The sequence below is a fragment of the Nelusetta ayraudi genome, unplaced genomic scaffold (genome assembly GCF_046127955.1).
Source record: "Nelusetta ayraudi isolate G7.1 ecotype Tasmania unplaced genomic scaffold, CSIRO-AGI_Nayr_v1 ptg000063l, whole genome shotgun sequence".
Classification (NCBI taxonomy): Eukaryota; Metazoa; Chordata; class Actinopteri; order Tetraodontiformes; family Monacanthidae; genus Nelusetta; species Nelusetta ayraudi.
In genome coordinates this window covers 4638841-4666630 of record NW_027466113.1, presented here as the reverse complement: position 1 = coordinate 4666630, position 27790 = coordinate 4638841, and the positions used below count along the sequence as shown (strand labels likewise).

Below are 27790 nucleotides of genomic sequence, written 5' to 3'. Positions count from 1 at the left end.
TGACTGGTGTGTTTAGCCTGAGAATTCTGCTACCTTTGATTCTGCGGTCCAGTGGCTTTTCTTTTTTTTCTTTTCTTTTTTTTTATGTTTTCCTCGGACGAGGTGAATGACGCGCCCAGAGTCAGATCCTTCCCGGCACACCGTCCGTTGTGTTCAGACGGGTTTTACGACAAATCCGATCCCGGGTCTGCGTCTGCGGGACACTCGCTGAGTGGTAAACAAAGGGCGCGCAAAGCTCCCCAAGTTGACCGCGAGAGCGCCGCACGGGCACCTGCTACGGCGCTGCAGTTGGCTGCCTCACCCGACAGTCAGACTTTGATCCCGCCCCTCGTCCACCGTCATTGGCCGGCGGCGGAGAAGCTCCGCGTGATCCGCCGCGCCATTGGGCCCTCGTGCCCGTTCCTTGCCAGCTTGTGGGCGTTTCCGTTTCCGTCGCATTCATGAGGCGGGCCGAGCGCGCGGCTGCAGGAGCTCACTGGACTCGTTCTTCTTCGACGCTCGACTCGGAGACGTCTCCTCGCATGCGATTGGCCCGCTCGCCGGAAGCGACGGCCCGCGACTGAAGCCGTCGCCCTGCCCTCACTGCCCCTCTTGTTTCATTCCCACCGCGGAGGTGCGAGCGGGGCTTCCGAGAGGAAGCGCTCTGCGATGATCAAAGCAGCCTGTGCGGGAGGCAACACACCTGTCTGGCCGAGAGAGAGCCGAGAAACAGCCCAGAACCGCCCCGAACCGAACCGCCCCGCCACGCCGCCCTAACCGAGACTCGGAGCAGAATCGTGAAGGTAAGGAAGGAAGGCGTTTCACTGACCTTATTCTAAATCCGGCTAATTTGATATTCCGAACGTGTCATACATGTATGTATGTATTCGGGTAGACTGGCTAACCCGGCTAGGCGGCTTCAAAATGCGGGTTATTAAAACGCCTGCGGAAAACGATTCTCGGGCTGGATGAGAGGCGTTAGCCGCCAGAGGCTTAGATCGAGTTAGCCTGAAGTCTGGCTCAGGAATAACTGTCCGACTGGGGACCATATTCTGCTCCATCTATACGTATTACCCAGAAAGCCCCATAAAAATCCACCCTCTGTGATTTTTATTTTATTTTATTTTATTTATTTTTGTGTGTGTGTGTGTGTGTGTGTGTGTGTGTGTGTGTGTGTGTGTGTGTGTGGCACCGTATTTTGTCGCAGCCCGTGTTGAGTTTTCACGGTGACGGTCTTGGTTCGATCGCTTTAAAATATATACACACGTTTATATAGTTGGCTAATGATCGGCGGAGCCAGGAGGGAGGGTCGCACCGCAGTCACCGTCTCGTTCGGTGCCGCTCGGCCGCCGCCGCCTCCTCCGCTTGCCACCTGCCTGTCCTGTCCTCGCTGGCTACCGGATGCGGCAGTCGTCGTCAGTGAGGCCGAGCTGGCCGGGAAAAGCTGACCGGATAAAATCAGGAACGCGAGGAGAGGCGTCTCCGGCTCCCACACCCATTTATTTCACACGCGCGCCGGCGCTCACGCACGGGGCGGGCACACCTTAATGAGAAGCCACGCACTGACATGTAGACAGACAAGAGGAGCAGGACCCCCACCACCACCACCAGCAGCAGCAGCACCACCCTCACCACCCCCTGCGGTGAATGACCTCAGTGGGAAGTGAAGGTATTGTCTGCGGGGGCTGCCGATCACCGTCCCGGGTGTTGCTATGGTCGAGAGCAGCCAGCGACCGGCTGCTGCTGCTGCTGCTGCTGCTGCTGCAGTTCTCCGGTCAGCCCTGGCTCTGTAATGCGACAGCAGTGTGTGTGTGTGTGTGTGTGTGTGTGTGTGTGTGTGTGTGTGTGTGTGTGTGTGTGTGTGTGTGTGTGTGTGTGTGTGTGAACACCTTTCAATGAGACACAAGGATTAAATGCTGAAAGCACAGTTCATCATCATCAGCCAATCATAGATAGATATATTGATAGATAGATCAAGCTTCCTCTCGGAATTTGATTGCTAATAATATGCAACCACTGTACATACACCTTCTTTAAATGACTGGAAGCCACAATTCATCCCACCAATGTGTGTTAACATTTGAATTTTCCAAAATATGCTAAATATGAGAGGTATTACGATGCATAGCAGGAAGTAGCTCGCTATTGGGTTTGGATTCATTTTATTGGTCTATAAGAGAAGAGAGACAGAGAGTTTCCCATGACATCATCTTTGGAAAACAGCTGCACCACTGGTCGTTGTTTTTAAGAGCAATAACATACCTCCTTACTGACTAGCAGGGTGGTGCAGACTCCTTTGTTGCTCCACACCCAGAGTCGCGTCGGATTAACAGGTATGGTTAAGACACGAAGGCCTGGCTGGGGGCCGGGGCCACGCACCGAACAGGCAGCGCAGGAAAGGAGGGGAAAAAACAAAAAAAAACGCCGCACAGATGCGTTGTAGGAATCAAGCCAGATGACATACCTGTGGAGGCACGGAGCTGCCTAATTGTTAAAACGCCGCGTGTGTTAACAATGGCATACCTGTCGGACACGAGGTGACATTTGTCGCTAGTCGGGCCTGCTCCCTCGTCGCCGTGGTTACCACAAATGCCTCGTTTGCCAGACTCTCCTTCTCCTAAAGAGGAAACTTTTTGCACGTGACCTTTCGACGGTCAACACGTTACCCTGCTGTCAAGCCTTTCCACAGCCATCCCATTAATCCAATCAAACGACACGTCAGTCAATCAGCCAGAGTTGACAGTTCCTGTCAGGCGGGTGGAAAAAGTCTCACTGTGTTTTGCCTGACTGGTTTCTGTCCAGTCTGACGAACTGGAACCATCAAACGGTGGCGGAACAACAAACAAAAGTTGGAATTCAGTTGGTTTTGGCCTCCGATGACGGCAGGTTCGACTTTGAGCAGGCGCACCGCTCGACTGAGGCCGAGCAGCAGCAGCAGCAGCAGCAGCAGCAGCAGCATCTCTCGACAGCAGTAACGGCCTATGAAAAGCGCCGTTTCCCCACTGACCTCGGTGGAAAGTTTCTCCACCGCCCAGTTAAACTTTCCCCACTGAAGCCTCGCTGCCGCCCGCTGCGTCTCGGCTGTCAGGGTGAATCTGCAGCGGCGCTGACCTGGACGCTTGCCCGTCCGGTTCTGAGGGGTCGCTCGCTAAGCGGCACCAAGAGACCCGCCGGTGCATCATCTCTTGCAGGACGCCGGAGGGCCGAGAAATATTTGGGCCTGAACCCGGTTTGAAGCAAGGGTTGCCAGTGGGGAGACCGAATCCTACATTTTCATTCAGTCGATTTCTTTTTTTTTTTCTTTTTTTTTTTTTATTCAGTGCCGCCTCTCTGTCCTCACTGCAGTCTCCCTCCCTCTCTCCCTCACCGCCCCCCTCCCTCCCCCCAGGGCCTGTCTGTCATGTCAGTTCACTCAGCCAATTGATGTGTCTCTCCCTCAGCTACCCCTCCCCCCTCCCCCCACCCATCGTCTCCGTCTCCTTCTCCTTGATTTGCTGCGTCTTCCGCTCCTGACCCGATCTTAGTTGGACGCCGATTGCATACTACTGCTGCCCCCCCCCCCTCTCTCTCTGTGCAGGCAAATCAATGTCAGCGTCCATCGGCGCTCGGCGACCGCGGAAGCCTCAGCAACAGACCCACACCTCCTCCTCCTCCTCCTCGCTCACTCACTCCTCTTTCTCTTTTTTTTTTGTCTCTCCTCTCCTCACTCAGGACCAGCGCGACCATGTCCAAGCCAGCGGGGGGCGGTGCCAGCGATGTCGTCCGCTTCTTGTCCATGGAGGCCGGGCCGGGGTCGCCCACGTCCAAGTCGGCCTTCTCCGCCGCCAGCCAGGCCGACTGGGCGGCCAAGAGGCTGGTGTGGGTGCCGTCCGAGAAGCAGGGCTTCGAGGTGAGCAGGCGGCGCCCGGTGCCGAGCGCCGGCCCGCAGGTCAAACGGGCTGAACTCTGGGGGTGAACACGCGAGCCGGGTTTGTTTTTTAACAACCCGCATTCTTTCCCCCTCATTATCTCAGCTGTCATTCCTCCGCTGGTAAATAATTAGCCCTCAGTGTGTGCGCCTTTGACTGAGGGTGTGTCGCGCAGGTGGATCACGGGAAGCATGAGGCGTGTGCGTCGTGTCGTATCTTTATGATTTTACGGCCGCAATTCGATCACTTGGAAAAAACAACAAAAAACATTAGGTCCTGCGTCACACTGCGTTTGCTCCCCGCACCAGTGCCGGCGTGACTGTCATTCCCCTAAATTCATCTGTTCCGCTTCTCCCCCGGTGACATCCCCCCCCCCCCACGCCCCAGTGTTTAAGTTGCCGCTGGCCCGCGTCGCTGGCCGCGATGTGTAAATTGGATGTCATGTTCCTCGAGCTGCGCTGGCGTCAGAAAGAGCTCCTTTGAACGGAACAATGCCCTCTTTCACTGCGACCTCAGAGAGGCAGTTGTCGGGACGCCGGCTTCGTTTTTTTCATTTTTCTTTTTGTCATGACACTTGACACACACACACACCCATGCAAAGTGCGCACATCCACACACAGGAAGAGAGACACGCACACTTAAGTCGGGGTTCACATTGTGAGCTTGTCGTTCAGCCTGTGACTAATGCTGCTGCATTGTGCCCACACACAGGCCAACGCAGACGCACTTCTTTGTCCGTCCGTCTTGACTCGCGCAGTCGACTTCCACGACGCAGCTCTCGCTACTTCCTGGCCTGGAAGCAACCAGGCCATCGGCAATGTTCAAGTCTGCGTCTATTTCGGGCCGCCGTCACGTACAAAGACCCAAAAAAAAAAAAAGCCGGCTGGAACTGGTTCCGACAAATATTTTACTTTGGACTGCAAATGTTCTGTATACATTTTACAGTCTGACCACACGCCTTGTGCTGTTTATCATAGATTCCATCTTAATTGTGTTCTTTTTTTTTCCTTCCTTCAGTTGAAATTGCTTTAATGAGACTGGACGGAGGAAAAAAAAAATCTTTTTCATCACGGCATCAAAAAAGAATCTTCCCCCCTCCAAGAATCAAAACATCCAGCGACATTTCCTGTAATGGCTCATTTTAGAACTGATTAGTTCAGGAATGCATTGTTGACTCAGATACAACTGCAGCAAAATAAGTTTCCACCGAACGCAGCGTGCAGCCATGAACCCCTAACCTGCGTCTTTCCCGCCGCCCGCAGTCGGCCAGCATCCGGGAGGAACGCGGCGACGAGGTGGAGGTGGAGCTGACGGAGAGCCAGCGGCGGGTCACCCTGTCCAGGGAGGAGGTGCAGCGGATGAACCCGCCCCGCTTCAGCAAAGTGGAGGACATGGCCGACCTGACCTGCCTCAACGAGGCCTCGGTGCTGCACAACCTGCGGGAGAGATACTTCTCTGGCCTCATCTACGTAAGTCTCCTGGCCGTGGATGTCACGCACACTCACTGAGACACGTTGGCGGTGAGCTCATCTGGCGTCTGCCGTTGTAAAAGATACGGCAAGGAATCACTTTACCGAGGTGTGTGTGTGTGTGTGTGTGTGTGTGTGTGTGTGTGTGTGTGTGTGTGTGTGTGTGTGTGTGTGTGTGTGTGTGTGTGTGTGTGTGTGTGTGTGTGTGTGTGTGTCGGGGGAGGTCTCCAGTTTCTCCTGCAGATAAGCAAACGAAAATGTAAGTCATCACGGAGGCAAACGTGGGTCGCAAAGCATTTAGTGGAACGCGATTAAAAAGTCCAATATGTTTATTAGCCCTAATTGACTTTACGGCTCTCTTACAGTAATGCGTGTCTCCAGCATGTCGGTGAACTTTCCCGGAAAGAGAAAAGTCTGGAAGGATCCAGCAATAGCAGTAACAGAAAGCTAAAGCTGAGGGGTTTTTTTTTTTGAGCATTGAGCTTTGGTTGAGGGTGTGTCAATATAGAATAATATACAGTGAAATGCGAAAATATTCCTATTTCTGTTCTCCATTTTAAGCTTTTTCCTGTACGTCTTTTGAAAAACACTTTACACATTAAAAATAACATCTTTGTGTGTCGGCTTTTGCAAAGCGCGTCCATCCATCGGAACAGATTCTAACCGGGACTCTCTCTCTCTCTCTCTCTCTCTCGCTGCAGACGTACTCAGGGCTCTTCTGCGTGGTGGTCAACCCCTACAAGAACCTGCCCATCTACACAGAGTCCATCGTGGACATGTACCGCGGCAAGAAGCGGCACGAGATGCCGCCCCACATCTACGCCATATCGGAGGCGGCCTATCGCAGCATGCTGCAAGGTATTCCCTACCCTGCCCTCCCCTGCCCTCCCCTCTCCTCCCCCTCCGTGTGACCTCTGACCCCGGCATTCCAACGCCTAACACCTGTTATCTGCTATCGGCTCAGCCGGCCCGAAACGTGCTGCCATAATTCCCTCCCGCCCTCCCTCTCCGCCCGCGATCTTTGCTCGCTAAATCACCGTCGTGACGTCACCCCCAGGCGTGGCGCTGGTTCACACTGCCGCTCTTATCGAAAGTGGTGTTAAAGTGAAAACAAACAGACTTGAGGTCTGTTTGCTTGTGTTTTTTTTTTTCCCCCCTGGGCAGTGTGAATCTTTTTTTTTTACGCAACATTCCCGTTTTACGAACTCCGCGTTTCTATGCGTCACAGCCGTGACCGTGAGAGCGTAGCAACCTGCCCGCGATGACGACGATTCCTGACAGGCCTCTTTTTTGTCAGGTTGGCAAATTGGTGTGTGTGTGTGTGTGTGTGTGTGTGTGTGATTTTTTTTCCCCCAGCATTTAAAGCCGTTAAAGGCTGATTGTGCAACGTCTCTCCGCCCTCTTGAGACGGGGAGGGGAGAGGTTGTCGTCCTGCGGTGACGCGGCAGGACAGCTGTGGCAGCCGTCGAACCCTGGGCGAGTTTGAAGGCGTGTCGCAGCAGCAGCGGCAGCAGAGTGAACCAGTACGACCAGTATGAATTCTTTGGCACGCCGGGTTGTGTTTTTAAAGAAAGCACAAGTCATTCAGCCAGCCAGCCAGCAAGCGCCCGCCCTATTCGGCCTCCGCTGCAGCAGCAGTAGCAGCAGCCACTGCGGTTGGTTCAGACCAGTTTGGCTGGTCACCTGCACCTGCTGGTCTGCCCACAGCACCAGTAACAGTCGCACCGCCGGCAGGAATCAAGTGTGCATTCCACTGAGTCCCTGCCGAGGAGCTCTGGGCACCTGGTGACTATTAGTCTATCTATCTATTGATCAGTAGGAAGCCCAGGTTTGATCACAGCACAATAGCTGCGTTTCCATTACCCCTAGAATTGCGCAAAACCCAACTATCGCAGTAAAAAACTGGTAATGGAAACAGCTAAACTTCGAAAAAACCTTTCAAATATGGCTAAAAGGCTTTGACACTCTCATGAGGTGGTTTTCAGACGTATCGATGTAGAGGTTTATCGCAAAAGTGTCATGGAAACACTTGTTTCGCATTTACACGTCAGCAGATGTAACGCATGTGGTCGCGTTGTGACACGTTATGTTTGAACGGAGGAGGAAACCTAATGTTTTTTTTTTTACAATCAAAAAAGGAAAAATATGGCAACCATTCTTAACTGCAAACAATCTCGAAATGCAGATTTAGGCAAGAAATTTTTGTACCTGCATCCTCCTCAAAGTGGAGACGAGATTTTATGAGAATTACGGCTTATGCGCTTCACACCATCCAATGGAAACACCTGACAGACGAGGTCCTGCTGCTAAATGCTTCACATCTCGGGTGTGTTTACACACTCACACTGAGAAGTTGCACTGAAAATGTTGTGTTGCTATTTGTGCGCAAAAAAACTGTCCCAACAGCTAGCATGCTGCTGCTAACTGGCTAACATGCGTCTGGCTACGGTGGCGCAACTTCACCAAATAATAACTTTATGGTTTGCTTTTGGTTCATGGCACAAATGGTTATCTGTATTATCATTAAATAAACAGCAGTGGCCGTTGCAGTAGCAGTCGTAGTATAAATGGCCTCCTCACGACCCTGCTAGCTCAATTTTTAACACACTAATAAAAAATAATAATAATGATTTAAATCTGCCTGTCCAGTCACTGATGTGTCTCTGCTTTTCTTCTCTCAATCCACAGACAGAGAAGATCAGTCAATCCTCTGCACGTGAGTGGCCCGTCGCTCTGTCTGTCTGTCTGTGTGTTGGATTTTTCTTTCATGTTTTTCCTCACTCTCCTGACTTGTAAGTAGAAAATTACTTGTGGCGCGGGTTTATTTTTAGCCCCGTTGGCGGTTGAAAATAGAATATATTTAAATAAACAAGTGCTTCTTTTTTGCCGACGACACATCTGCCCTCCTTCTCTCCAGCGCATGTGAGCCCACAGATAAAAATGGTCTCAGATGCTCCAGGAGTTACTTGTCTGACTTCTTCTCTTTTTCCATTTTTGACACAAACCCACTTAGACGTGTCAGTCATTAGCAGACAACCAGAACCTGAAGCGTGAACGTTTTCTTCCCGTCTTGTTTGTCAGGCCTGCCTGTCAATCCACCGTCATGCAGCCTTCCTGCCAGACTCTTCCTGCCTTTGTCCCACCACAGGCTTATTTACGACGAGGCGTCTTCTTTTAGGTCTTTTACTGGTTCTATTTTTTAACCCGGGTCTCTTTTCTTTTTTTTTTCCACCATTGTTCTCGTCCAAAAGCAACAGTCGTGACTTCTGCCGTCTCCCCCCACCCCCCACCGCCTGCTACCGTGTTTAGACCTGTGGCTCGGAACGCGCTGCGTGAGCTCTGTATTCGCTGGTGCGACCATTGTGGAGCGCCTGCTCGTAACACGTCAGTCAGGAATCGAGGCGGCGGGTGTTAAATTCGCACTGTTTATTTGAAGAGATGGTGGATGGGTCTGTCTGCTATGCTGTATGTGTACATTGCGTTACCGGCTAATTTTTCCACCTGTGTGTCTGATCCAGGGGCGAGTCCGGAGCTGGCAAAACAGAAAACACCAAGAAGGTCATTCAGTATTTGGCCCACGTGGCCTCCTCCCACAAGGGAGGCGCTTCGTCCAGGAGCAAGGAGCTGGCGCCGGTACGTCCCGAGTTTGAATTGAAAAACTGGAGAGAAAAAAAAGTGGACTTTAAGATTGACAAGCAGCTCAGCTCGTACCTGCTTCTGCTGGCTGCTGCTGCCGCCACGCTGTCCTGGCCTCTCTGCAGTTTGTCAGCGCTTCTCGTTTCCTCTCCTCTCCTTCCTTCCTTTCTTTCTTCCTGCTCCCTCTTGCTTCCCCTCACTCTCTCCTCTCTGCCTTGTCTCCTCTCTTCCCTGCACGCTCAGATGGACGGCTCTCGCTCTTTAACGAGATGCAGCACTTTGGGGAGAAGGGTGAGTTCTCTTTGTCTCTCTGTCTGTCTGTCTGTCTGTCTGTCTGTCGCTCCTCCTCCTCCTCCTCCTCCTCCACTCTGCCTCATCATCTCCGCTGTCCTGCTGACTAATCGGCAGATTATCTGTCAGTCACCATGTGCCAGTTCTTTTTACGCTTGTTTTTTCTTTAATTTTTTTACTTGTATTTGTTTGTTTATTGTTGTTGTTGTTGTCTTATGTGTTCTTTTTTTGTTTTGTTTTTTGTCCAACCCATCGCTGTCCTCATCCATCCATCCATCCACCCCACTCACCTTCAATATTGTTTTCCTACGCCGTCAAGAGTTTTCACTTTGTGAGTATGACACCGATGAGACAATTCTGTGTGTTTTCACTGGTGGAGGGTCACATTTGGTGAATCAACGCGTTGAACTTTAATATGATCCGTCAAGTTCACGAAGCCGTGCGGTCGTTGGGTGTTTCCGCTGTAGAGATCGCGTGGTGTCGCGTTGTGTAGTGATGCAAAGTGGGCCACCAGGATGTATTTAGAGTGCTCGTGCTACTGTGTCACTGTGGTTGTCCTTTAAACACATTTAAAGGTCCCATACGACAGACATTCTCACAGCTTTATTCTTCATCCTGGACCCCAGCGAAGCTGCTGCACAAATAATTAGTTGAAAAAAAAAAAAATCTCCCGTAAACATGTTTAGTCCTGTTTTTCCCTTTCAATGCCAAAACCGATGCTTTCATGAACCGTGTGTGTTGACTGAAACACTAACACGGGATAGGAGACATACCTTTGTTGTTAATGACATCACAAAGGGATGCTTTCAATTTCAATGTGTTCATTTTCAAGAGGGCAGTGCACAGTGTGCAACACCCCGTTTTGCAGGGATGCGATTGTCCCCAATTTCAGCCAGGGGCTGGTTTGCAATGGGAGTCCCCCTGCCAGTTGTTGTTACAGGCACAGTACCTTTAAAAGGAGGTCAGCAACAGCAACAGTAAAAAGCAGACCATACTACAATACAGCGCAATGGCGATACAGAATCATCAAAATAACGAAAAAGAAAAAATAAATGAAATGAAATTCAAAAGACAAACAGGGTAAAACCGATGAAACCCGGAGAATAAATGCATTAATTAATAGGAAACAGCCAATCAATCAAGTCATAACAGATCTAAGACAGTGACATGAATGTGATTGCTTATTACTGATGGTTATGGTTGCAGATTTGGTTACCTAGTAGCCACTTTTTAAGATGTATTTTGAAGGGGCCCTGCTGTATGTATTGCAGTTTCTTTTTATGACGGGTAAACTGCGACTGACAGCACTGTCTGCCCACACGCAGTCTGTCTGAGTGGGACTATACAGTCCCCTCTTACAGTGGCCCTGGTCGTATATGGCTGATATTTTCCCTCTGCCTAACATCAGGCAGACAGTGGGGGCGGTGCTATTCCCTTCAGGACTAAACACAATGTGGAGCAACGGTGGACTTGATGTCTCATTTCAAGCCAGAAACAAACAAACAAAAAAAAAAATCAGGAAACAATGTTAAACACAATCTTTCTCCGTCCTTTAATTGTGTGCCTGTCGTTCCTTTGTGTTTGCGTATCTACCTTTGCTCTCGGCCGGCTGACATATTAACCAGCTCCTGTCACTTTGATAATTTACTCTGCGCTGCTGATGCCGCATCAACGTGCCGCTGCAGTGATGCTGTTCTGCTGGGTCAGCCGCTGCGCCGCACGCCTGTTGTGGAGTCACAGACAGAGTGCAGCCTCCCCTCCAGCCTTTCCTCCGCTCCAGACATAATTCTCAATTAGCTTTAATGAGTTTGTTTCTGCGTAATTACCCCTTGAAGTGCGTAGATCATATGTAAGCCAATTAGATGGGAGAAATCACAGCTGCCCTTTTGTTCCCGAAAGCGTAAGTCGATTCTTTCTCGTGGCGTCATTGAGAATCGTTTGTTAGCTTGTCCTCCAGAAACCGTCGCGCGGCCTCTGAAATAGCGACTGCGTTCGGTGAATTTGCACGACGGACGGGCAGTTTCCTCCGATAAGAGCAGAAATAAACGGCGTGACCGAGCGGGCGGGCTGGGTGGGGTTGTTGTGACGCTCCTGTGTGTGTCCCAGGGCGAGCTGGAGAAGCAGCTGCTGCAGGCCAACCCCATCCTGGAGGCCTTCGGCAACGCAAAGACCGTCAAGAACGACAACTCCTCCAGATTTGTACGGGCAAACTCGTTCATTTTCGCTTCTGTCGCTCTCGGCCCCTTCGCCAAGACGAATAAGCACCGCCTCTTCCTTCTGTTCTCAGGGTAAATTCATCCGCATTAATTTCGACGTGGCGGGATACATTGTCGGTGCCAACATTGAGACCTGTATCCTTTCACAGACGTCCTTTTAAAAAAAAATGCCGTCTGTCGGGGTTTGATAGTATATTTTAACTGGCAGGCGCACGGTGGGATTAAATAACAACAATAAGCTTCTGGACTTTTATTGTGTAAATCCTTGAGCGTTTAAATCCAGACCTCCTTGAAAAGTCCCGCGCCACCCGGCAGGCCAAAGAAGAGAGGACGTTCCACGTCTTCTACCAGATGTTGTGCGGAACCTCCGAGGAGACAAGAGGTGAGACAGAGAGAAGGGATGCAAATTATCTATTCATTCATTAATCGTTAGTTGATTGACCTTATCGATCGATTAACGATTAATTGATAAGCGGCGATTTTTCCTAAGAACCTAAATTTCACAATGAAAAATGTGTAAGGAACACATTATTCAACCCTTAGTAATGTTGAGGGTCCAATGTGACCTATCAATATTTGTCCTCTGACTTTAAGTTGACTTCTAATGGGTCACATTTCAACTCTTTTTTTTTTTTTTTCAAAAAAGTTGTTTAAAAGTTACTTGTTCTCGGTTTATTATGACCATCACAGTATCTACAGGTGAATTGCTCTTTCCTGCCACTACACTGTTATAATGATATTAACTACCCATGTAAAAAAAAAAGTTACATCAATTGCGACTAATTGAATTGAATCGATTAAATTCATAATTGACAATTAATCGATAGTTGATTAATTGTTAACATCCCTAACGGAGAGCAATCAAAGTGTCCTCGCGAAATAGTGCTGCAGTTTCTCACTGTCTCCAATTTTGTTTGGATTTCTAGCCGAGCTGCTCTTGGGAACCGCTGACCAGTATCGCTTCCTCAGCGGGGGGTCCATCCCCGTCCCTGGCCAGAGTGACTCGGAGAACTTCATCCAGACCATGGACTCCATGGGTATTATGGGCTTCAACGCGGAGGAGAAACTATGTAAGGGAGACGACCGGAGTGTGAGAGAAGCACCTGCTCTTGTTTTCTCGTGTCTCGTGAAGAATCAATGTTGTCACCATCTCTCCCCCCCGCAGCCATGCTCAAGGTCATCTCCGCCGTGCTCCAGCTCGGCAACATCTCCTTCATGAAGGAGAAGAACCACGACCAGGCCTCCATGCCCGACAACACGGCTGCTCAGAAACTGTGCCACCTGCTGGGCATCAACGTGCTGGAGTTCACCCGGGCCATCCTGACCCCCAGGATCAAAGTGGGACGAGAGTACGTTCAGAAGGCTCAGACCAAGGAACAGGTGCGGATTTAAAGGTTTTTCTTCTTCTCCTCCTCCTTCTTGCTTTGTGATGGTCTGCACCTGACAGCGTGAACCTGTTTCCCCCCCCAGGCTGACTTCGCCGTTGAGGCCTTGGCCAAAGCCACGTACGAGCGTCTGTTCAGATGGCTGGTCCACAGGATCAACAGAGCTCTGGACCGCAGGCAGCGGCAAGGAGCCTCGTTCATCGGCATCCTGGACATCGCTGGATTTGAAATCTTCCAGGTCAGTTTTGTTTTTCCCAAGGTCTCCAAAATGCTTTCTGCTGTACATATTTTAATCTTTTTCAAAGCCACCTTTGCACACGCGCGGCGGAAGATTGAATTGGCCTCTGTCCCGTTTCCTCTGCAGCTGAATTCCTTCGAGCAGCTGTGCATCAACTACACCAACGAGAAGCTGCAGCAGCTCTTCAACCACACCATGTTCATCCTGGAGCAGGAGGAGTACCAGCGGGAGGGCATCGAGTGGAACTTCATTGACTTTGGCCTGGACCTGCAGCCCTGCATAGACCTCATTGAGAAACCGGTAAATAGACACCAAAGACATATTTGTGGGACTTTACAATAGGAAAAAAAGCTGTGTTGCTCTTTGAGAATTCAAATGCTCGTCATCTTTATTTAGTGATCAAAAGTAGTAGACTGGGTTTTTCCATCTTTTTAGTTTAAAGACAAAAAACATGATGGCTGCTGATTAAAACACATTGATATCAACAGACCCACTCAAACACACAGTTCTGATCCACTCTGATTGTTTCCCTGTCCTTGTCAGACCCACCAGCCCGGTGTCCTGGCCCTGCTGGATGAAGAGTGCTGGTTTCCCCGGGCAACAGATCGCACGTTTGTGGAGAAGCTGTCGGCAGAGCAGGGCAACCACTCCAAGTTCTTCCGCAACAAGCAGCCGCGCGGGGAGGCCGACTTCTCCATCATTCACTACGCTGGCAAGGTATCCCCCTGCTTCACGCACGCACGCACGCACGCACGCACGCACGCACGCACTCACACACACACACACACAGGCCAATCAGAGAGCGATACCAACTGTTGGCCCCGCCCCATGTCCTGCCTGCAGGTGGATTACAAAGCAGACGATTGGCTGGTGAAGAACATGGACCCGCTCAACGACAACGTGGCATCGCTGCTCCACCAGTCATCCGACCATTTTGTCTCCGAGCTCTGGAAGGAGGGTGAGAGAGACTGACTGACTGTTTGTCTGACTGACTGACTGTCTGTCTGTCGGTCTAACTGACTGACTGACTATCTGTTTGTCTGTCTGTCCAACTGACTGACTGACTGTCTAACTGACTGACTGTCTGTCTGTCGGTCCAACTGACTGACTGTTTGTCTGAATGACTGATGATAATTACTTTATAGTTTATTTTTGTATTGTTGTTAGCACTGCAACTATTGCAGCTATTCTATTCTAATTGGCTGTCTGACTGTGACTGACTGACTGTCTAAATGACTGTCTGACTGACTAATTGACTGTTTGACTGACTGACTGACTGTCTGACTGACTAATTGACTGACTTACTGACTGACTGCTGTGAATTCACGTGCCACACATGTATTTCAAAGGTTCACGCGATGCCTCTGTCACTTCCTAACGGCTCCTGCAGGTGCAGGATTTACTAACCGTCTCTCTCTCCTCTTCCTCTCCGCCACTCTCGCTGTCCTCCACTCACTCTCGCTGTCCGCTCCTCCTCCGCTGCTCTCCTTCCTCCTCGTTCACTCCTCTGTTTGCTCATTCCCTTGTTATTTTCTTCCTCTTTTTTTTTCTCTCTCTTCTTCTGAACTGGGTTCTCTCCATCCTTCCCTGCACCCTCTTTCCTCCTGCATCAGATATTCAAACGCTTCCTCGTGTCTACTTCTTTGACTCCTATGCCACGCTGCAAGCCAATGGCTCGGACAGTAGGTTTCTCTCCTCCTCCTGTGTGGGTCTCGCCGACATCCCTCGCTCTCACTTCTATCACCTCACACCATTCCCTTGTGTCGTGTCTGCCTGGTTTGACATTGTCTCCTGTCTTTTTAGTTGGTCTTCTATTAAAGGTTGTGCATGCTTTGGCTTTTTTTTTCCCACACCAAGCTCTTAGCTTAATAAGAAAGTTTGGCCAGAATTGAAATTTTCACTTTTTGTTACTAAACCTGATGTTAATCTGGGCTCTGCTGAAAAATCTCTAATTCACGTAACCGTTTTACAGAGGATTCCACTCAATGGAAGTTCTGATAACATGTAAATTAGCTAAACTTGGCTGAAAACAGGGTTTTGAAATTTCCACATCAAGACAAATTGGACTTCCAAGTCACTTAAACGCTTGTATGATGGAGTACGGAGGAATTTTCTTTAACTTTGGAGTCCCTGACTATGATTGACTGCCACTGGGGGAAACTCCAGAAGGGCTACGTGGGTTAGAAAATTCCAGCAAAGCCTGCATCTGCATCAAGTTGACTTATGAACCGGCTACATTTCATTCTGTGCGTGTGCGTGTGCGTGCGCGTGCGTGTGTGTTTGTGTGCGTGTGCGTTTGTGTGCGTGTGCGTGTGTGTGTGTGTGCGTGTGTGTGCGTGTGTGTGCGTGTGTGTGCGTGTGTGTGCGTGTGTGTGTGTGTGTGTGTGTGTGGCAGTGATGTGTGTGTGTGTAATGCAGCTTCAGGTTTGTACAAACAAGATATTTAGTTTTTTTGTTTGACCTTTAAGTGACTGGACTGTTTTCTTGAAAAAGCAGCTGTGTGTCAGAGGAAATGCAACGTTGAAAGAGTTTTAGAGATGCAGCAAAAGTGGCGCAAATTACAAATATTTCAATGACCGAACCTCAGTGTTCTGGTCCTAATTGTCTTCAGCGTTGCAGAACTCCGGCAGTCACATTGTGTGACATGTGATATTATCTTCATTTTGTTCATAAATGAAACTCAAAGCTGAGGTCAAGCCTGTACAAACATGTAAGAAAACCTGTCACGCCGGTGCACTTGGCAAAGACTGGTGTTCTGGTGATGTGACTTGGCTTGTAACAAACATGGCTGCATCTCTAAATCCTTCTCACTGTCTTTCCCACCACCTGACATCATCCATCCAGAGACCTGTCAGCAGATGTGACAAATACATGCAGTGCATTAGTTCCCTTCAATCCCCCTGGCCAGCGAGCTGGGCCGCTAAGACTGACATGCTGCTCTTTGGCTCCCTCTAGTGGACAGGATCGTGGCCATGGACCAGGTGTCAGCAGGAGACAGCAGCGGGCCGGTCACGTTCGGAGGGGCCGGGCTCAAGACAAAGAAGGGGATGTTCCGCACGGTCGGCCAGCTGTACAAGGAGTCTCTCACCAAGCTGATGGCCACGCTGAGGAACACCAACCCCAACTTCCTGCGCTGTATCATCCCCAACCACGAGAAGAGGGTAGGAAGAGGGAGGCGACTGGCCAAAGCAGACCTGTCGATGTTTAGGAAAGGAAAAAATATGGACTTCAATGAAATGCAATGTTGTTCCTGCTCCTGTTCTGTCAGGCTGGGAAGCTGTCACCTCACCTGGTCTTGGACCAGCTGAGGTGTAACGGAGTTCTGGAGGGGATCCGCATCTGCAGACAGGGCTTCCCCAACCGCATCCCCTTCCAAGAATTCAGACAAAGGTGTGTTGAGTGTCACAGAAGAGTCTGTCGTCGCCATCTGGTCCTCTCTCTCTCTGTCTTTCTCTCTCTCTTTCTCTCCCTCTCTCTCCCTCTCTCTCTCTCTCTCTCTCTCTCTCTCCCAAGCACTTTCTGACAACTCTGTTCACACAGCCCGACCTTTGTTATGTTTTCAGATATGAGATCCTGACCCCTAACGCGATCCCTCGCGCCTTCATGGATGGCAAACAGGCATCAGAACTCATGGTCAGTCTTTTTTTTTTTTCCTTCTCAACGCTACTGAACAGCTGCCTGATTTGAAAAAACAAAACAAAACAGAAAAAACGGTGACACGGACATCGTTTCTATGTTTAGATCAAAGCTCTGGAGCTGGATAGCAACCTGTTCCGGGTGGGTCAGAGTAAAGTCTTCTTCCGCGCTGGAGTCCTGGCCCACCTGGAGGAAGAGAGAGACCTGAAGATCACCGACACCATCATCCGCTTCCAGAGTGTCTGCAGAGGCTACCTCTCACGCAAGTACGAGCACATTGACGTTTTCACGTCTGTTTGCGAGTAAAAAAAAATATATATATTGGTTTAACATTTAACCCTCCAAAGATTACAGAAGTTGTAAATTCCTATTTTTATTGTTCATGGAGAATCTGACACCTGGTTTTATGTGACTAAAGAAGCAACGGTGCTGAGTAACTGTGTCCGACTCCGCAGAGCCTTCACCAAGAAGCAGCAGCAGCTGAGCGCCCTCAGAGTCATGCAGAGGAACTGCGCCGCTTACCTCAAACTCAGGAACTGGCAGTGGTGGCGACTGTTCACAAAGGTGCTGGTCTCTCTCTCTCACACACACACACACACACGCACAGGCCTGCGTGTTGCGTCTGGCCGCACCTGTTCAACAGGATTTTCCCCATAATTGAAAATGATCTGCGTGTGTGGAAAAAACTGCAGTTTCACTCCTACTTTACTTTAATGTTTTTAACATTCTACCCAAGCAAATAAGTTTTTAGTGACATAAAAATCAAATGTCCAGCTGCTGTGAACAAAGTTTAAGGTGTCTTTTTTTTTTTTTAATTGTCTATCAATTGTCATACACCCAAAACAGGATAAAGACAGAATTTAAAGCTTATCCATCAGAGTATCTGTATAATATATTAAACGGCTATTTTTAGCATTTATATAAAAGGGCATTTCAGTAGCCGAAGTGTGCAGATGGTTTCATGTTTTCTTCCGCCTTGCACACGTGCACCAGGTGAAGCCGCTGCTGCAGGTGACCCGGCAGGATGAGGAGATTCAGGTCCGGGAGTCTCAGCTCCTGAAGGCCAAGGAGAACCTGACGCAAGTGGAGCTGAGCTACGCCGAGCTGGACAAGAAACACGCTCAGGTAACCGGCCAGTTCAGCTCACCAACACCACCACCACCACCACCTACACCCCTGTCAGTCGTCTTTTCGCTCAACTCTGCTGCGCTCCGTCTCTCGTCTGCAGTTGATGGAGGAGAAATCGGTGCTGGCGGACCAGCTGCAGGCCGAGGCCGAGCTGTTTGCTGAGGCAGAGGAGATGAGGGCCCGGCTGGCCAATCGGAAGCAGGAGCTGGAGGAAGTCCTGGGCGATCTGGAGACCCGGCTGGAGGAGGAGGAGGAGAGGAGCTCGCAGCTGACCAATGAGAAGAAGAAGATGCAGCAAAACGTTCAGGTAATTTATTGTTTTTATCATCATTATCATAATCATTATTATCATTATTATCATGCCAACTCCAAACATGCCTCTGACAGATTTAGAGTCAATATTAAGGAAATGTTGACTCTCCAACCTCCAACCAACATGTTGTGTAAAATTTGCTCTTATTCAGGACCTGGAGGACCAGATAGAGGAGGAGGTGAACACACGACAGCGCCTCCTTCTGGAAAAAGTCACCTTGGAGACCAAGGTGAAGAGCATGGAGACTGACCTGCTAACCGCAGTAGAACAGAGGGACCGACTGGACCGGGTAAGCAGCACCGCAGCCCCTATTTTTGACTGGCGGCTGACTCCATGCAGGTTGACGTGCGCTACAAACTCCCACTTTGTTTCCGTCTGTGCAGGAAAAGAAGAATCTGGAGGAGCGTCTGAGCGAAGTAACTGACCAGTGCACAGAGGAGGAGGAGAAGGCAAAATCCTTGAACAAACTCAAGAACAAGCACGAGGCGACGATCGCCGACCTCGAGGGTGACTGCCGCATTTCACCTCACAGAGCCTGACTCTGCAGGTGTCGCTCTCTTGTTTCGTTTCTTCCTTCTGCAAAAGTGACCTTCTTTCCATTTCCGCGCCCCGCGTTGCAGAGCGGCTGAAGCGCGCGGAGCAGGGTCGCTTGGAGCAGGACAAGTGGAAGAGACGGATGGAGAACGAGTCTGCCGACGCCCAGGAGCAGCTGTCCGACCTGGGCCTGATGACTGCAGAGCTGAGGGGCACTCTGTCCCAGAAGGAGAAGGAAATCACTGTCCTGCAGGCCCGGTGAGACGTCAGGAGATTCCTTTCATAACTGAATGTCCACCTTTGATTTTTTTTCTTCCCCTCTCTGAACAATCTACCCCTCATTGAACACACTCAGGTTGGAGGAAGAAGGAGTGCGACGCGGAGATGCCCAGCGGGTTCAGAGGGAGGCCACGTTACAGGTGTCTGAGCTGAAGGAGGAGGTGGAGACCGAACGAGGGAGGAGAGAAAGAGCGGAGAAGCAGAGGAGAGACCTGAGCGAGGAGCTGGAGGCTCTGAGGACGGAGCTGGAGGACACGCTGGACACGACCGCCGCCCAACAGGAGCTCAGGTCACTGTCCAGACAGCATAGTGGAATAAACAACAACAGTCTGTTTGGAATTGTTAGCGTCGACGCTTTCATCGCAATTAGTTCAATACAATCCATAACGCGTTCGCTTTAGCGTCTGGTCTATTTTGTGCGCGAGCAGCGAGCGATCGCCGTCAAGCTGGACAGGAAGTCACTCCAAGAAACCGAAGAAACTCCAAAGAAAATCCGGAAAGTCTTCAAAATAAAAGCGATTTTCAAAATGAAAATACCGCCATTGACAAATACGATCATATTTGTGTGCGTTATGTTTGCCAGTGTCTGAACAGAGTGCGGGAGAGATGGAAACAAACACACACAAACGAACAGGGAAAAAGCGGGAGAGAGGCACAGAGGGGTCGTTGTCAAGTCGAGATGGACGATGTGAAATTGATCTTGATCAAAAAAAATGACTGACTGACTGACTGACTGAATGGGCATAAACAGCCGCACTTGTCGACTGTTGCCGAGAAATGTGCGTCTCGTGCAAACAGCAGGACTGAGGCTTTCGTGCGATTTTTGTGGGCGCGGCGCTTTGTGGTGCTTCCGCATCCTGTGTGAACCCAGCGTCAGGCTTTTTGTCCCTTTCACTAACCCGTAGTCGGCCCCTCTGGCCGATTTCTAGTAAGAAATACTTTACACACTTTAAAAACCGCGATTATTCGCAGTTAACTACAAAGATTCTGCGATTAATCGTGATTTTAAAAAAATTAACCGTTTGACAGCCCTACTAATAATAAGATAATAATAATATACTAATATAATAATAACAATAACACCCATTTCCCGTCCTGGCTGTGGCGGCGCAGGTCTCGTCGGGAGACGGAGCTCCATCAACTCCAGCGGTGCGTGGAGGAAGAAACGCGGCGCCATGAGGCCCAACTGTCGGAGGTCCGGGTCAACCACAGCGCCGCCATCGAGGGCCTGCAGGAGCAGCTGGACAACGGCAAGAGGGTACGACTGCGCTGCGAGATCAGCAGTTGCAACAGTAGGCACGTCAGTGTGGTTGGTCTCTGATCAGACCTGTGTTACCCCCCTCCCCGCCATCCATCAGGCCCGTCAGTCCCTGGAGAAGGCCAAGGCCATGCTGGAGGAGGAGCGGCAGAATTTGACAGCGGAGCTGAAGGGCCTCCAAGCCGGACGCGTGGAGACCGACCGCGGGCGCAAGAGGGCCGAGGGTCAGCTGCAGGAGCTCACCGCCCGACTGGCTCAGGGCGAGCGGGACAGGGAGGAGACGGAGGAGCGCGTGCACAAGCTTCAGGTGCAAATCATAAATAAACCGTGTCGATTTGAAGCCGCTAACATGCTACGCCGCTCGGCAAAACTCTGATCCCGCTTTTCCACCTCGTGACGTGAGCGCATTTTTCTTGCGGCCGTGTCTCCTCCCAGTGCGAGATCGAAACTCTGTCCGCCGGCTTGTCCTCCTCGGACATCAAGTCCCTGCGGCTCACCAAGGAGGTCAACAGCCTAGAGAGTCAGCTGAACGACGCCAGGGTAACCCAGCCACACACACACACACACACACCCACACACACACACCTTTCAGGCCGCTGGCCTCCACTGAGATGTTGGTAGAGTTCTGGTGTCAGTGAGAGATCTGCAAATCAAATCAAACTTTATATAAAACTTTATATAGCACCTTTCACTCACATAAAAAATTCAAACCAATGATAAAAACTAAAAACATATGGAAGCAGATAGTTACCATAATCCAAATTAAAATGCAATAGCAGAAATGCTTTTTCATTTTAAGAACAAAGCTGCATTATTTGACTCATAATTAAAATGGTTAATAAGTCATTCAATCTGCATTTTCATTTTCTTATTCAAGACTGCTCATTCTTGTACTTAATTCAAATGAAAAAGGAAAACACATTTGAGATTTAATTTTCAAAACATGCACCAGCAAAGAGTTACCAAAATTCAATATGAAATGTAAAATTCGAAAATGAAAAAGCAATAGCAGAATGCTTTTTCATTTTGACGATGTTTATAATTAAGGGTCAAATAAAATCAGTTAAAGGTCAAAATATAAAGGAAACTCAGCGAACACTAAACATCCTTCTCTCTCCTCCTCCTCCTCCTCCTCATGCAGGAATCACTGCAGGACGAGAGCCGTCAGAAGATGAACTTGGCCACGAGGGTGCGAGCGCTGGAGGAGGAGAAGATCGGCCTGCTGGAGCGGCTGGAGGACGAGGAGGAGCGGGCCAAGGAGCTGAGCCGGCAGATCCAGACTCACACCCAGCAGGTGAACCAGCAGCCTGAGTCTCTCAGTGAACAAGAAAACTCACAGAAAGGGGGACAAGTCGAGCACAGATCCACTGGGGGTTATATGTTTAAATGTCCAGTGTGTAAGATTTGGCTTGATTTATGATATTTATATAGGTAAAAGCTTAACATACTGCCCATAAATGCACTATTTTTAAAGGAGGCCGACCTGACAGTGGCCTGGATACAAAACGCACTGTCAGGCAGGGACTCCCTTCAAAATCTCCCGCACTAGACCTTTAAGTTTGACTGCATTTCACGACCCGCATGCAGCTGGCGGAGCTCCGCAAGCAATCGGAGGAGGTGAACACGGCGGTGGAAAGCGGGGAGGAGGTGCGGCGGAAGCTCCAGCGGGAGCTGGATGCCGCCGTGCAGAGGGAGCATCAGCGGGAGGAGGAGAAGGAGCGGGTGGAGCGGCAGCGGGAGCGGCTGCGGGAGGAGATCGAGGACTTGACCATCGCCCTGCAGCGGGAGAGGCAGAACAGCACGGCGCTGGACAAAAGGCAGAAGAAGTTCGACCAGGTGGGCGCCTCCTCGCCGCCGTTCTGTGAAAAAGAAAATATAGCTGAGACGTTTTTTTTCCCCGCTAACCTCTTTTCTTTTTTTTTTTCCCTTCTGTTCCTCAGTGTCTGGCAGAGGAGAAAGCTGTGAGCGCTCGGCTGGCCGAGGAGAAAGACAGAGCGGAAGCAGACAGCCGGGATAAGGAGACCAAATACCTGTCGCTGTATCGCTCCCAGCAGGTAAACTAAAAGTAGACAACAAGGTTCCTTTTTTTTTTCTAACGGCAATTCATGACAAGCAAATGTGTTTCCGTGCTTAGGAGGTGCAGGACCAGAGGGACGAGCTGGAAAGGGTCAACAAGCTGCTGCGGCTGGAAATGGATCAGCTCGTCAACCAGAAGGACGACGTCGGCAAAAACGTATGAATCTCAATCAATCAATCAATCAATCAATCAATCAATCAGTCAATCAACTTTTATTTGTACAGCCAAAGATGTCTCGGATGCCAGGAAAAAATTTCCCTTTAGGAGGAAATGGAGCAGACTCCAGAAGGCGCTGTTCTGAAGAGACAGAGGGATTGAGATAGTAGCTGCGTTTCCATGACGGTGTTTAGCAAAATAAAAGCGATATTTCTCAAAATTTCAACGATATTTAGGTTTTGCACAAAACTAGGGGTCTCTAGGGGTGATGGAAGCACAGCTAGAGATCGAAGTGAGTTGCAGGGTGAACAACCCAATACTTAAAAAGCTCTCACAGTATATATATGAATATTTGTATGAATAAATAATTCACATATACCAATATAGAAAAGACATGCATACATAAAGTTTGCATATATACATATATATATATATATATATATATATATATATATATAGACTTTGCTTGCCAACTCGCCTCAACCGCTGCCTCCTCAGTCTCGGTCCGTGAGTCACTGACTGCCGTCTGCCGCCAGGTGCACGAGCTGGAGCGCGCCCGCAGGAACTTGGAGACGGAGGCCCAGGGGCTGAGGGTCCAGACGCAGGAGCTGGAGGAGGAGCTGGCGGAAGTGGAGAACTCCAGGCTGCGGCTGGAGGTCACGCTGCAGGCGCTCAAGGCTCAGTTCGAGAGGGAACTGAGCGCCAGCGAGGAGAAGGGGGAGGAGAAGAGACGGGCGCTCAGCAAACAGGTGAGGAGGAGGGTCGGGCGGGGTGATGTTTGGCGTCGCGATGTCCCCTTCCTTCCAAATGACCGACGGCGCTTCCTATTGCGGCAAGGTGAGGGAGTTGGAGATCCAGCTGGAGGAGGAGAGGAGCCAGCGGTCGCAGTCGTCGTCCTCCAAGAAGCAGCTGGAGGTGGAGCTGCAGGACACGGAGTCCCAGCTGGAGATGGCCGCCCGGGCCAAAGAAGAAGCCATGAAGCAGCTGAAGAGGCTGCAGGTAGCGCAAATTATTGTTATAGATGTAAAAATGTTTTTCTTCTCCTCTTCTTCACGGAGGCCTGCGTTTTGGGATGTGTGCTCGTGTGCAGCGACGATGTGTAGATGTTGAAGGAATCTCACATACACACACACACACACACACCTATCATACTCAAGCAGTAAAACCAATCTGATAAGGGATCAAAGTAGGTCTGTCAGTCGATTAAAATTTCCCATTACTCTTTGAGTGGCTTCCTTTCGCTGCGCTTCCGCCTCCGGTGTGAACCAGGCGTTAATTGCACGTTAAAAAAGTGAGTGTCGTTAAAAGGAGTTGGAGTTAACAACGCATTAATAACACGTTAATAACACGTTAACTTCGACTGCCCTAGATCAAAGCATTACTTGATCGTTGGGCTTTAGTGAACAAATGTTTCCACCTGATGTGTCATAATAATAAAAGATCTCCACAGGTCACTGTCTCTTAACATCAGGTGTCCGTCGTACCTCACCTTTAAGATTCACGTTTTGTTTCTACAAACACAGACCTTGTGCAAATGAAGTCAGGCATACAATACGTCAGTCACCACAGAGGGGGAATAAAAATGACTGATTCTCTTGCAGGGCCAAATGAAAGACGCACAGCGCGAGCTGGATGACTACAAGCTGTTCCGGGAGGAGATCCTAGCTCAGTCCAAAGACAGCGAAAAGAAGATCCAGACGCTGGAGGCAGACGTCCTGCAACTGACGGAGGTGTGAGCAGGCACAAAGCACAAAAAAAACACCCGGCGGAGAAGTTGCTGGGGTTTCTTTTCCCAAAATCAGTGCTTTTCTTTAAGATCTAAGGCCTGTTTTGTCGTCCATGCAGGAGCTCAGCGTGTCCGAGAGGCAGCGGCGGCAGGCACAGCAGGAGAGGGACGAGATGGCCGACGAGATGGTCAACAACAGCACCGGAAAGTGGGTGTCACCGCACACGTGTTGTAAACGCGCTCACCTGTGAGATTAATGCGGCTCGGTTTTTTTGTTTTGTTTTGTTTTTTTGTGGGCCAGGTCGGCGATGCTGGAGGAGAAGAGGAGGTTGGAGGCACGAGTCAGTCAGCTGGAGGAGGAGCTGGAGGAGGAGCAGACTAACTCGGAGCTGATGGCGGAAAGACAGAGGAAGGCAACGCTGCAGGTGGGCTGAACCTGGCACACGCACACACACACACACACGCACACGCACAAGCTTGCTCGCCCCCTCTGAGCCGTGCTGCTCCTGCGGACGTCCAGGTGGAGACGATGACGGTGCAGCTGCAGTCGGAGAGGACTCTCACCCAGAAGGCCGAGAGTTCCCGTGAGCAGCTGGAGCGGCACAACAAGGACCTGAAGGTGCGACTGGGGGACCTGGAGGGAGCAGTGAGGGGCAAACACAAGCTCAGCGTCGCCGCCCTGGAGACCAAGATCGAGTCGATGGAGGAGCAGCTGGAGCAGGAGAGGCAGTAAGAGAGCAACACACGGCAGCCGGCTTTGAGATCCGGATGTGCACTACCGGCCAAAAGTTTGGACCCACCCTGTGAATTTAATATCTTTTCTTTCATTCTCACGACTATTGACATTGCAGTTTCTCACTGAAGCCTTCACAACTACGTATGAACACACATGGAATTCATTTTAAACGACAGAAGTTTAAAATAACTGAAATGTGGATTAAATTTGAATTCTTCAAAAATAGCTACCGTTCATAAAAAGCATATTTAGAATTATTTAACGTGTTTTTCTTTGCTGCATAATTACATATATCTTGCTCGTGTATTTGATGTCAAATAAATGCATGAGAAGGTGAGTCCACACTTTTGACTGGTAGTGTAAATGGATTTGAGGTGGAAAAAAAACATTCAAATAAATCTTCAAGCGGGTTAGCACTGCTTTAATTTTAAAGAACCCATTTGTAATTAATTAAAAGGGATTTATTAGTTCTAAATGGAACATATAATACAATACAATACATGAAATACATATGTACTGTATATTTTAATTAGATAGTCACTTAAAATAACTACTGTGATTTTCTTTTTTTTTTGCAAACTCCATTGAAAGTAGTGCTATTGGTCTTTTTCACTGCTGGTCTAAGGAAGATGTGAGAAGTATCAGAGCAGTGCCCATACTAAGCATATAAACACAACCGTACAGGAAAGCCATACAGTATGCTAATACGCTACAGGCAGTGAAAACTGCATTTAATAAATAGATTGATTGTATTGTTTTGCAGTACACTTTCTTACCACTAGATGCTGCTCAATCTTCCGCACCGGGCCTTTAAAAATGATGTCATGAGTTTTCTCCATGCATGATTATGAACTCGGCCTCTCTCAGGGAACGGGCGCTCTCCAACAAACTGGTGCGCAAGACGGAAAAGAAGCTGAAGGAGGTGATGATGCAGGCGGAGGACGAAAGGCGGCACGCGGACCAGTACAGAGAGCAGGTACTAAACTGCACCGAGCAGGAGTTGAGTGACCTTTTGGGAAGAGGTGGGGTCGGCCGAGGCCGCTGCTCTAATTGTGCGCCGCAGCCCAACGGCAAGTGTTGAAACGCGCTGCTGAAACGAGTGATACGGCCAACTCAATCCAGACTAATCCTAATCCCCCCGGCTGGCTGGCTGGCTGGCCGGCCGGCCGGCATCTGTGTGTTTGCGGGGAAGGTGGAGCGCATTTCCACTCCGAAAAAATTAATTCCCAAGTCACAGCCGAGACAACCGGCTTTCCTCCCAAAACATTGTGGGGAATAATCTGCCCGGAATAATCTGACCCCTGATTCCTCTCAGCCGACTAATCCCTGTTTTATATGTCTCTCCTCTCCTCTCCTCTCCTCTCCTCTTCTCTCCTCCTTCCTCTTTCCCTCCCTCCTCTTCTCCTCACACGTCCAGCTGGACAAGTCCATGGTGCGGCTGAAGCAGCTGAAGCGGCAGCTGGAGGAGGTGGAGGAGGAGAACTCGCGCTCCAACGCCCAGAAGCGGAAGCTGCAGCGGGAGCTGGAGGAGCTGAGTGACAGCGGGCAGAGCATGACCAGGGAGATCTCGGCGCTCCGCAACCAGCTCAGGTACCCAGCATGCACGGCTGCTCGGCCTTTGGCGTGTGCGTGTGCAGGCGTGCGCTTCATCCGTTAATTTATCATCATTTGTTCTTGTCTGTTTTTTTTGTTCTTAACCCCACGCGTTAACTCCATGTGATTTTGGTTTTTTGTCTTTTGCTTTTTTCCGTTGCATCCATTTGTGTCCATCTAACACTGACACACTGTCCATCCGTCACTCCAACACTCAGCGTCCCTGACTGGAGAGCAGATAATAAGTAGGTCACTGTGTGTGTGTGTGTGCTCGTGTCTTTTTCTTTCTTTTTTTAAGTGTTAGCAGTAGACCCGGTAGATCTACTGCTGTTTTTAAATGGCTCAATTAACAGGTTCCATCATCCCTGTTGTGAGAAATTGACTTGGCCAGCGTCTTAGTTTTGCTTTTCTTTGCTCCACTTCTAAGATGGTGTCTGGTAACGCTGCCTGTTGTGATGTCACAAAGGGCAGCGATACCTCAGAGCCTGGTGTTCGTGCCACTCTCGTGACTCCGCCTAGTGGCCGCCATTTTTTCATCCCCTGTCAACAAAGCGTCTGCATTTAACAAGAAGCTCGAAGGCAGTTTTTTGATGCATGCTGCCAACAGGGGGCTAAAAGTGCTGTTTGCAGCGGATCTCATTTGTTTTATTGGCAAATATGAATTTGAGGTTTGGAAATTTACAAAGTATTACGAAAAGGGAATAATATGGGACCTTTATATGAACTTTTCTGGTGAAGTGTTGGTGAGTAAAAAGTTCAGAGAATTCAGTTTGAATTATATGATTCAAAGATTTACGATCTTTTCCAAGCTCACTGGCAAAAGTCGGTGTCCTTTTCAAAAATGAAAGTTTAAAGATTGCATCGAATTATATAATTCAAGATCTACCATCCGGAAACGGTTCTTGAAACAATAGCAGCTCAAGACAGTGTACGTAAATAAATGTATATATATATTAATATATAAATATTATGATAACTAATGGCAGGGAGTTCTGAAGGCGTCCTCACAGTCCTCCTGCCCCCCCCCCCCCCCCATTCCGTGCAGACGCGCTCCGCTGACGCTGACGGTGCGCGGCCGCCGAGCGCTGGTGGACGACCTGTCCCTGGAGAACTCGGACTCGGAGGAGCCGCCGGCCTCGCCCTCCTCTGGCCTGCCGGGGACCCTCACTCCATCCTCGGAGCACAGCCTGGAGCCCCAGCAGCCCCCCTACAGCGTCAACAACACAGAGTGA

The 27790-nt window shown here is 49.8% G+C and overlaps 1 protein-coding gene across 5 annotated transcripts; it reads left to right on the top strand.

Annotated features, from left to right (window-relative positions):
- The first annotated feature begins 444 nt into the window (after window positions 1–444).
- myh14 (myosin, heavy chain 14, non-muscle) lies at window positions 445–27790 on the top strand. Of its 5 annotated transcripts, XM_076040818.1 has the most exons (45): window positions 445–782; window positions 3691–3868; window positions 5150–5356; window positions 6058–6214; window positions 8045–8072; window positions 8875–8989; window positions 9236–9283; window positions 11390–11482; window positions 11571–11634; window positions 11783–11881; window positions 12426–12569; window positions 12665–12879; window positions 12970–13122; window positions 13249–13422; window positions 13666–13839; window positions 13966–14080; window positions 14736–14804; window positions 16078–16283; window positions 16391–16512; window positions 16686–16755; window positions 16864–17024; window positions 17214–17322; window positions 17752–17883; window positions 17987–18193; window positions 18351–18488; window positions 18583–18706; window positions 18820–18991; window positions 19089–19301; window positions 20126–20270; window positions 20371–20577; window positions 20706–20810; window positions 21412–21564; window positions 21858–22106; window positions 22211–22324; window positions 22405–22503; window positions 23040–23252; window positions 23341–23502; window positions 24105–24233; window positions 24349–24437; window positions 24531–24654; window positions 24750–24958; window positions 25833–25941; window positions 26383–26555; window positions 26777–26803; window positions 27604–27790. In XM_076040818.1, the coding sequence occupies exons 2-45, from the start codon at window positions 3704–3706 to the stop codon at window positions 27788–27790; spliced, it is 6168 nt and encodes a 2055-aa protein (XP_075896933.1). In that variant the 5' UTR covers window positions 445–782; window positions 3691–3703. The 5 variants fall into 5 exon arrangements, with proteins under 5 accessions (XP_075896933.1, XP_075896934.1, XP_075896935.1 ...); XM_076040819.1 differs by lacking the exon at window positions 26777–26803; XM_076040820.1 differs by lacking the exon at window positions 9236–9283 and having other exon boundaries at window positions 446–782.

Excerpts from the sequence above, each read along its gene's own strand:
- myh14 (XM_076040818.1), top strand. The coding sequence starts at position 3,704 with ATGTCCAAGCCAGCGGGGGGCGGTGCCAGCGATGTCGTCCGCTTCTTG. Across the intron at positions 16,513-16,685 it reads TTCCAAGAATTCAGACAAAG|ATATGAGATCCTGACCCCTA; the intron begins GTGTGTTGAGTG and ends TTATGTTTTCAG. Across the intron at positions 25,942-26,382 it reads CGGACCAGTACAGAGAGCAG|CTGGACAAGTCCATGGTGCG; the intron begins GTACTAAACTGC and ends TCACACGTCCAG.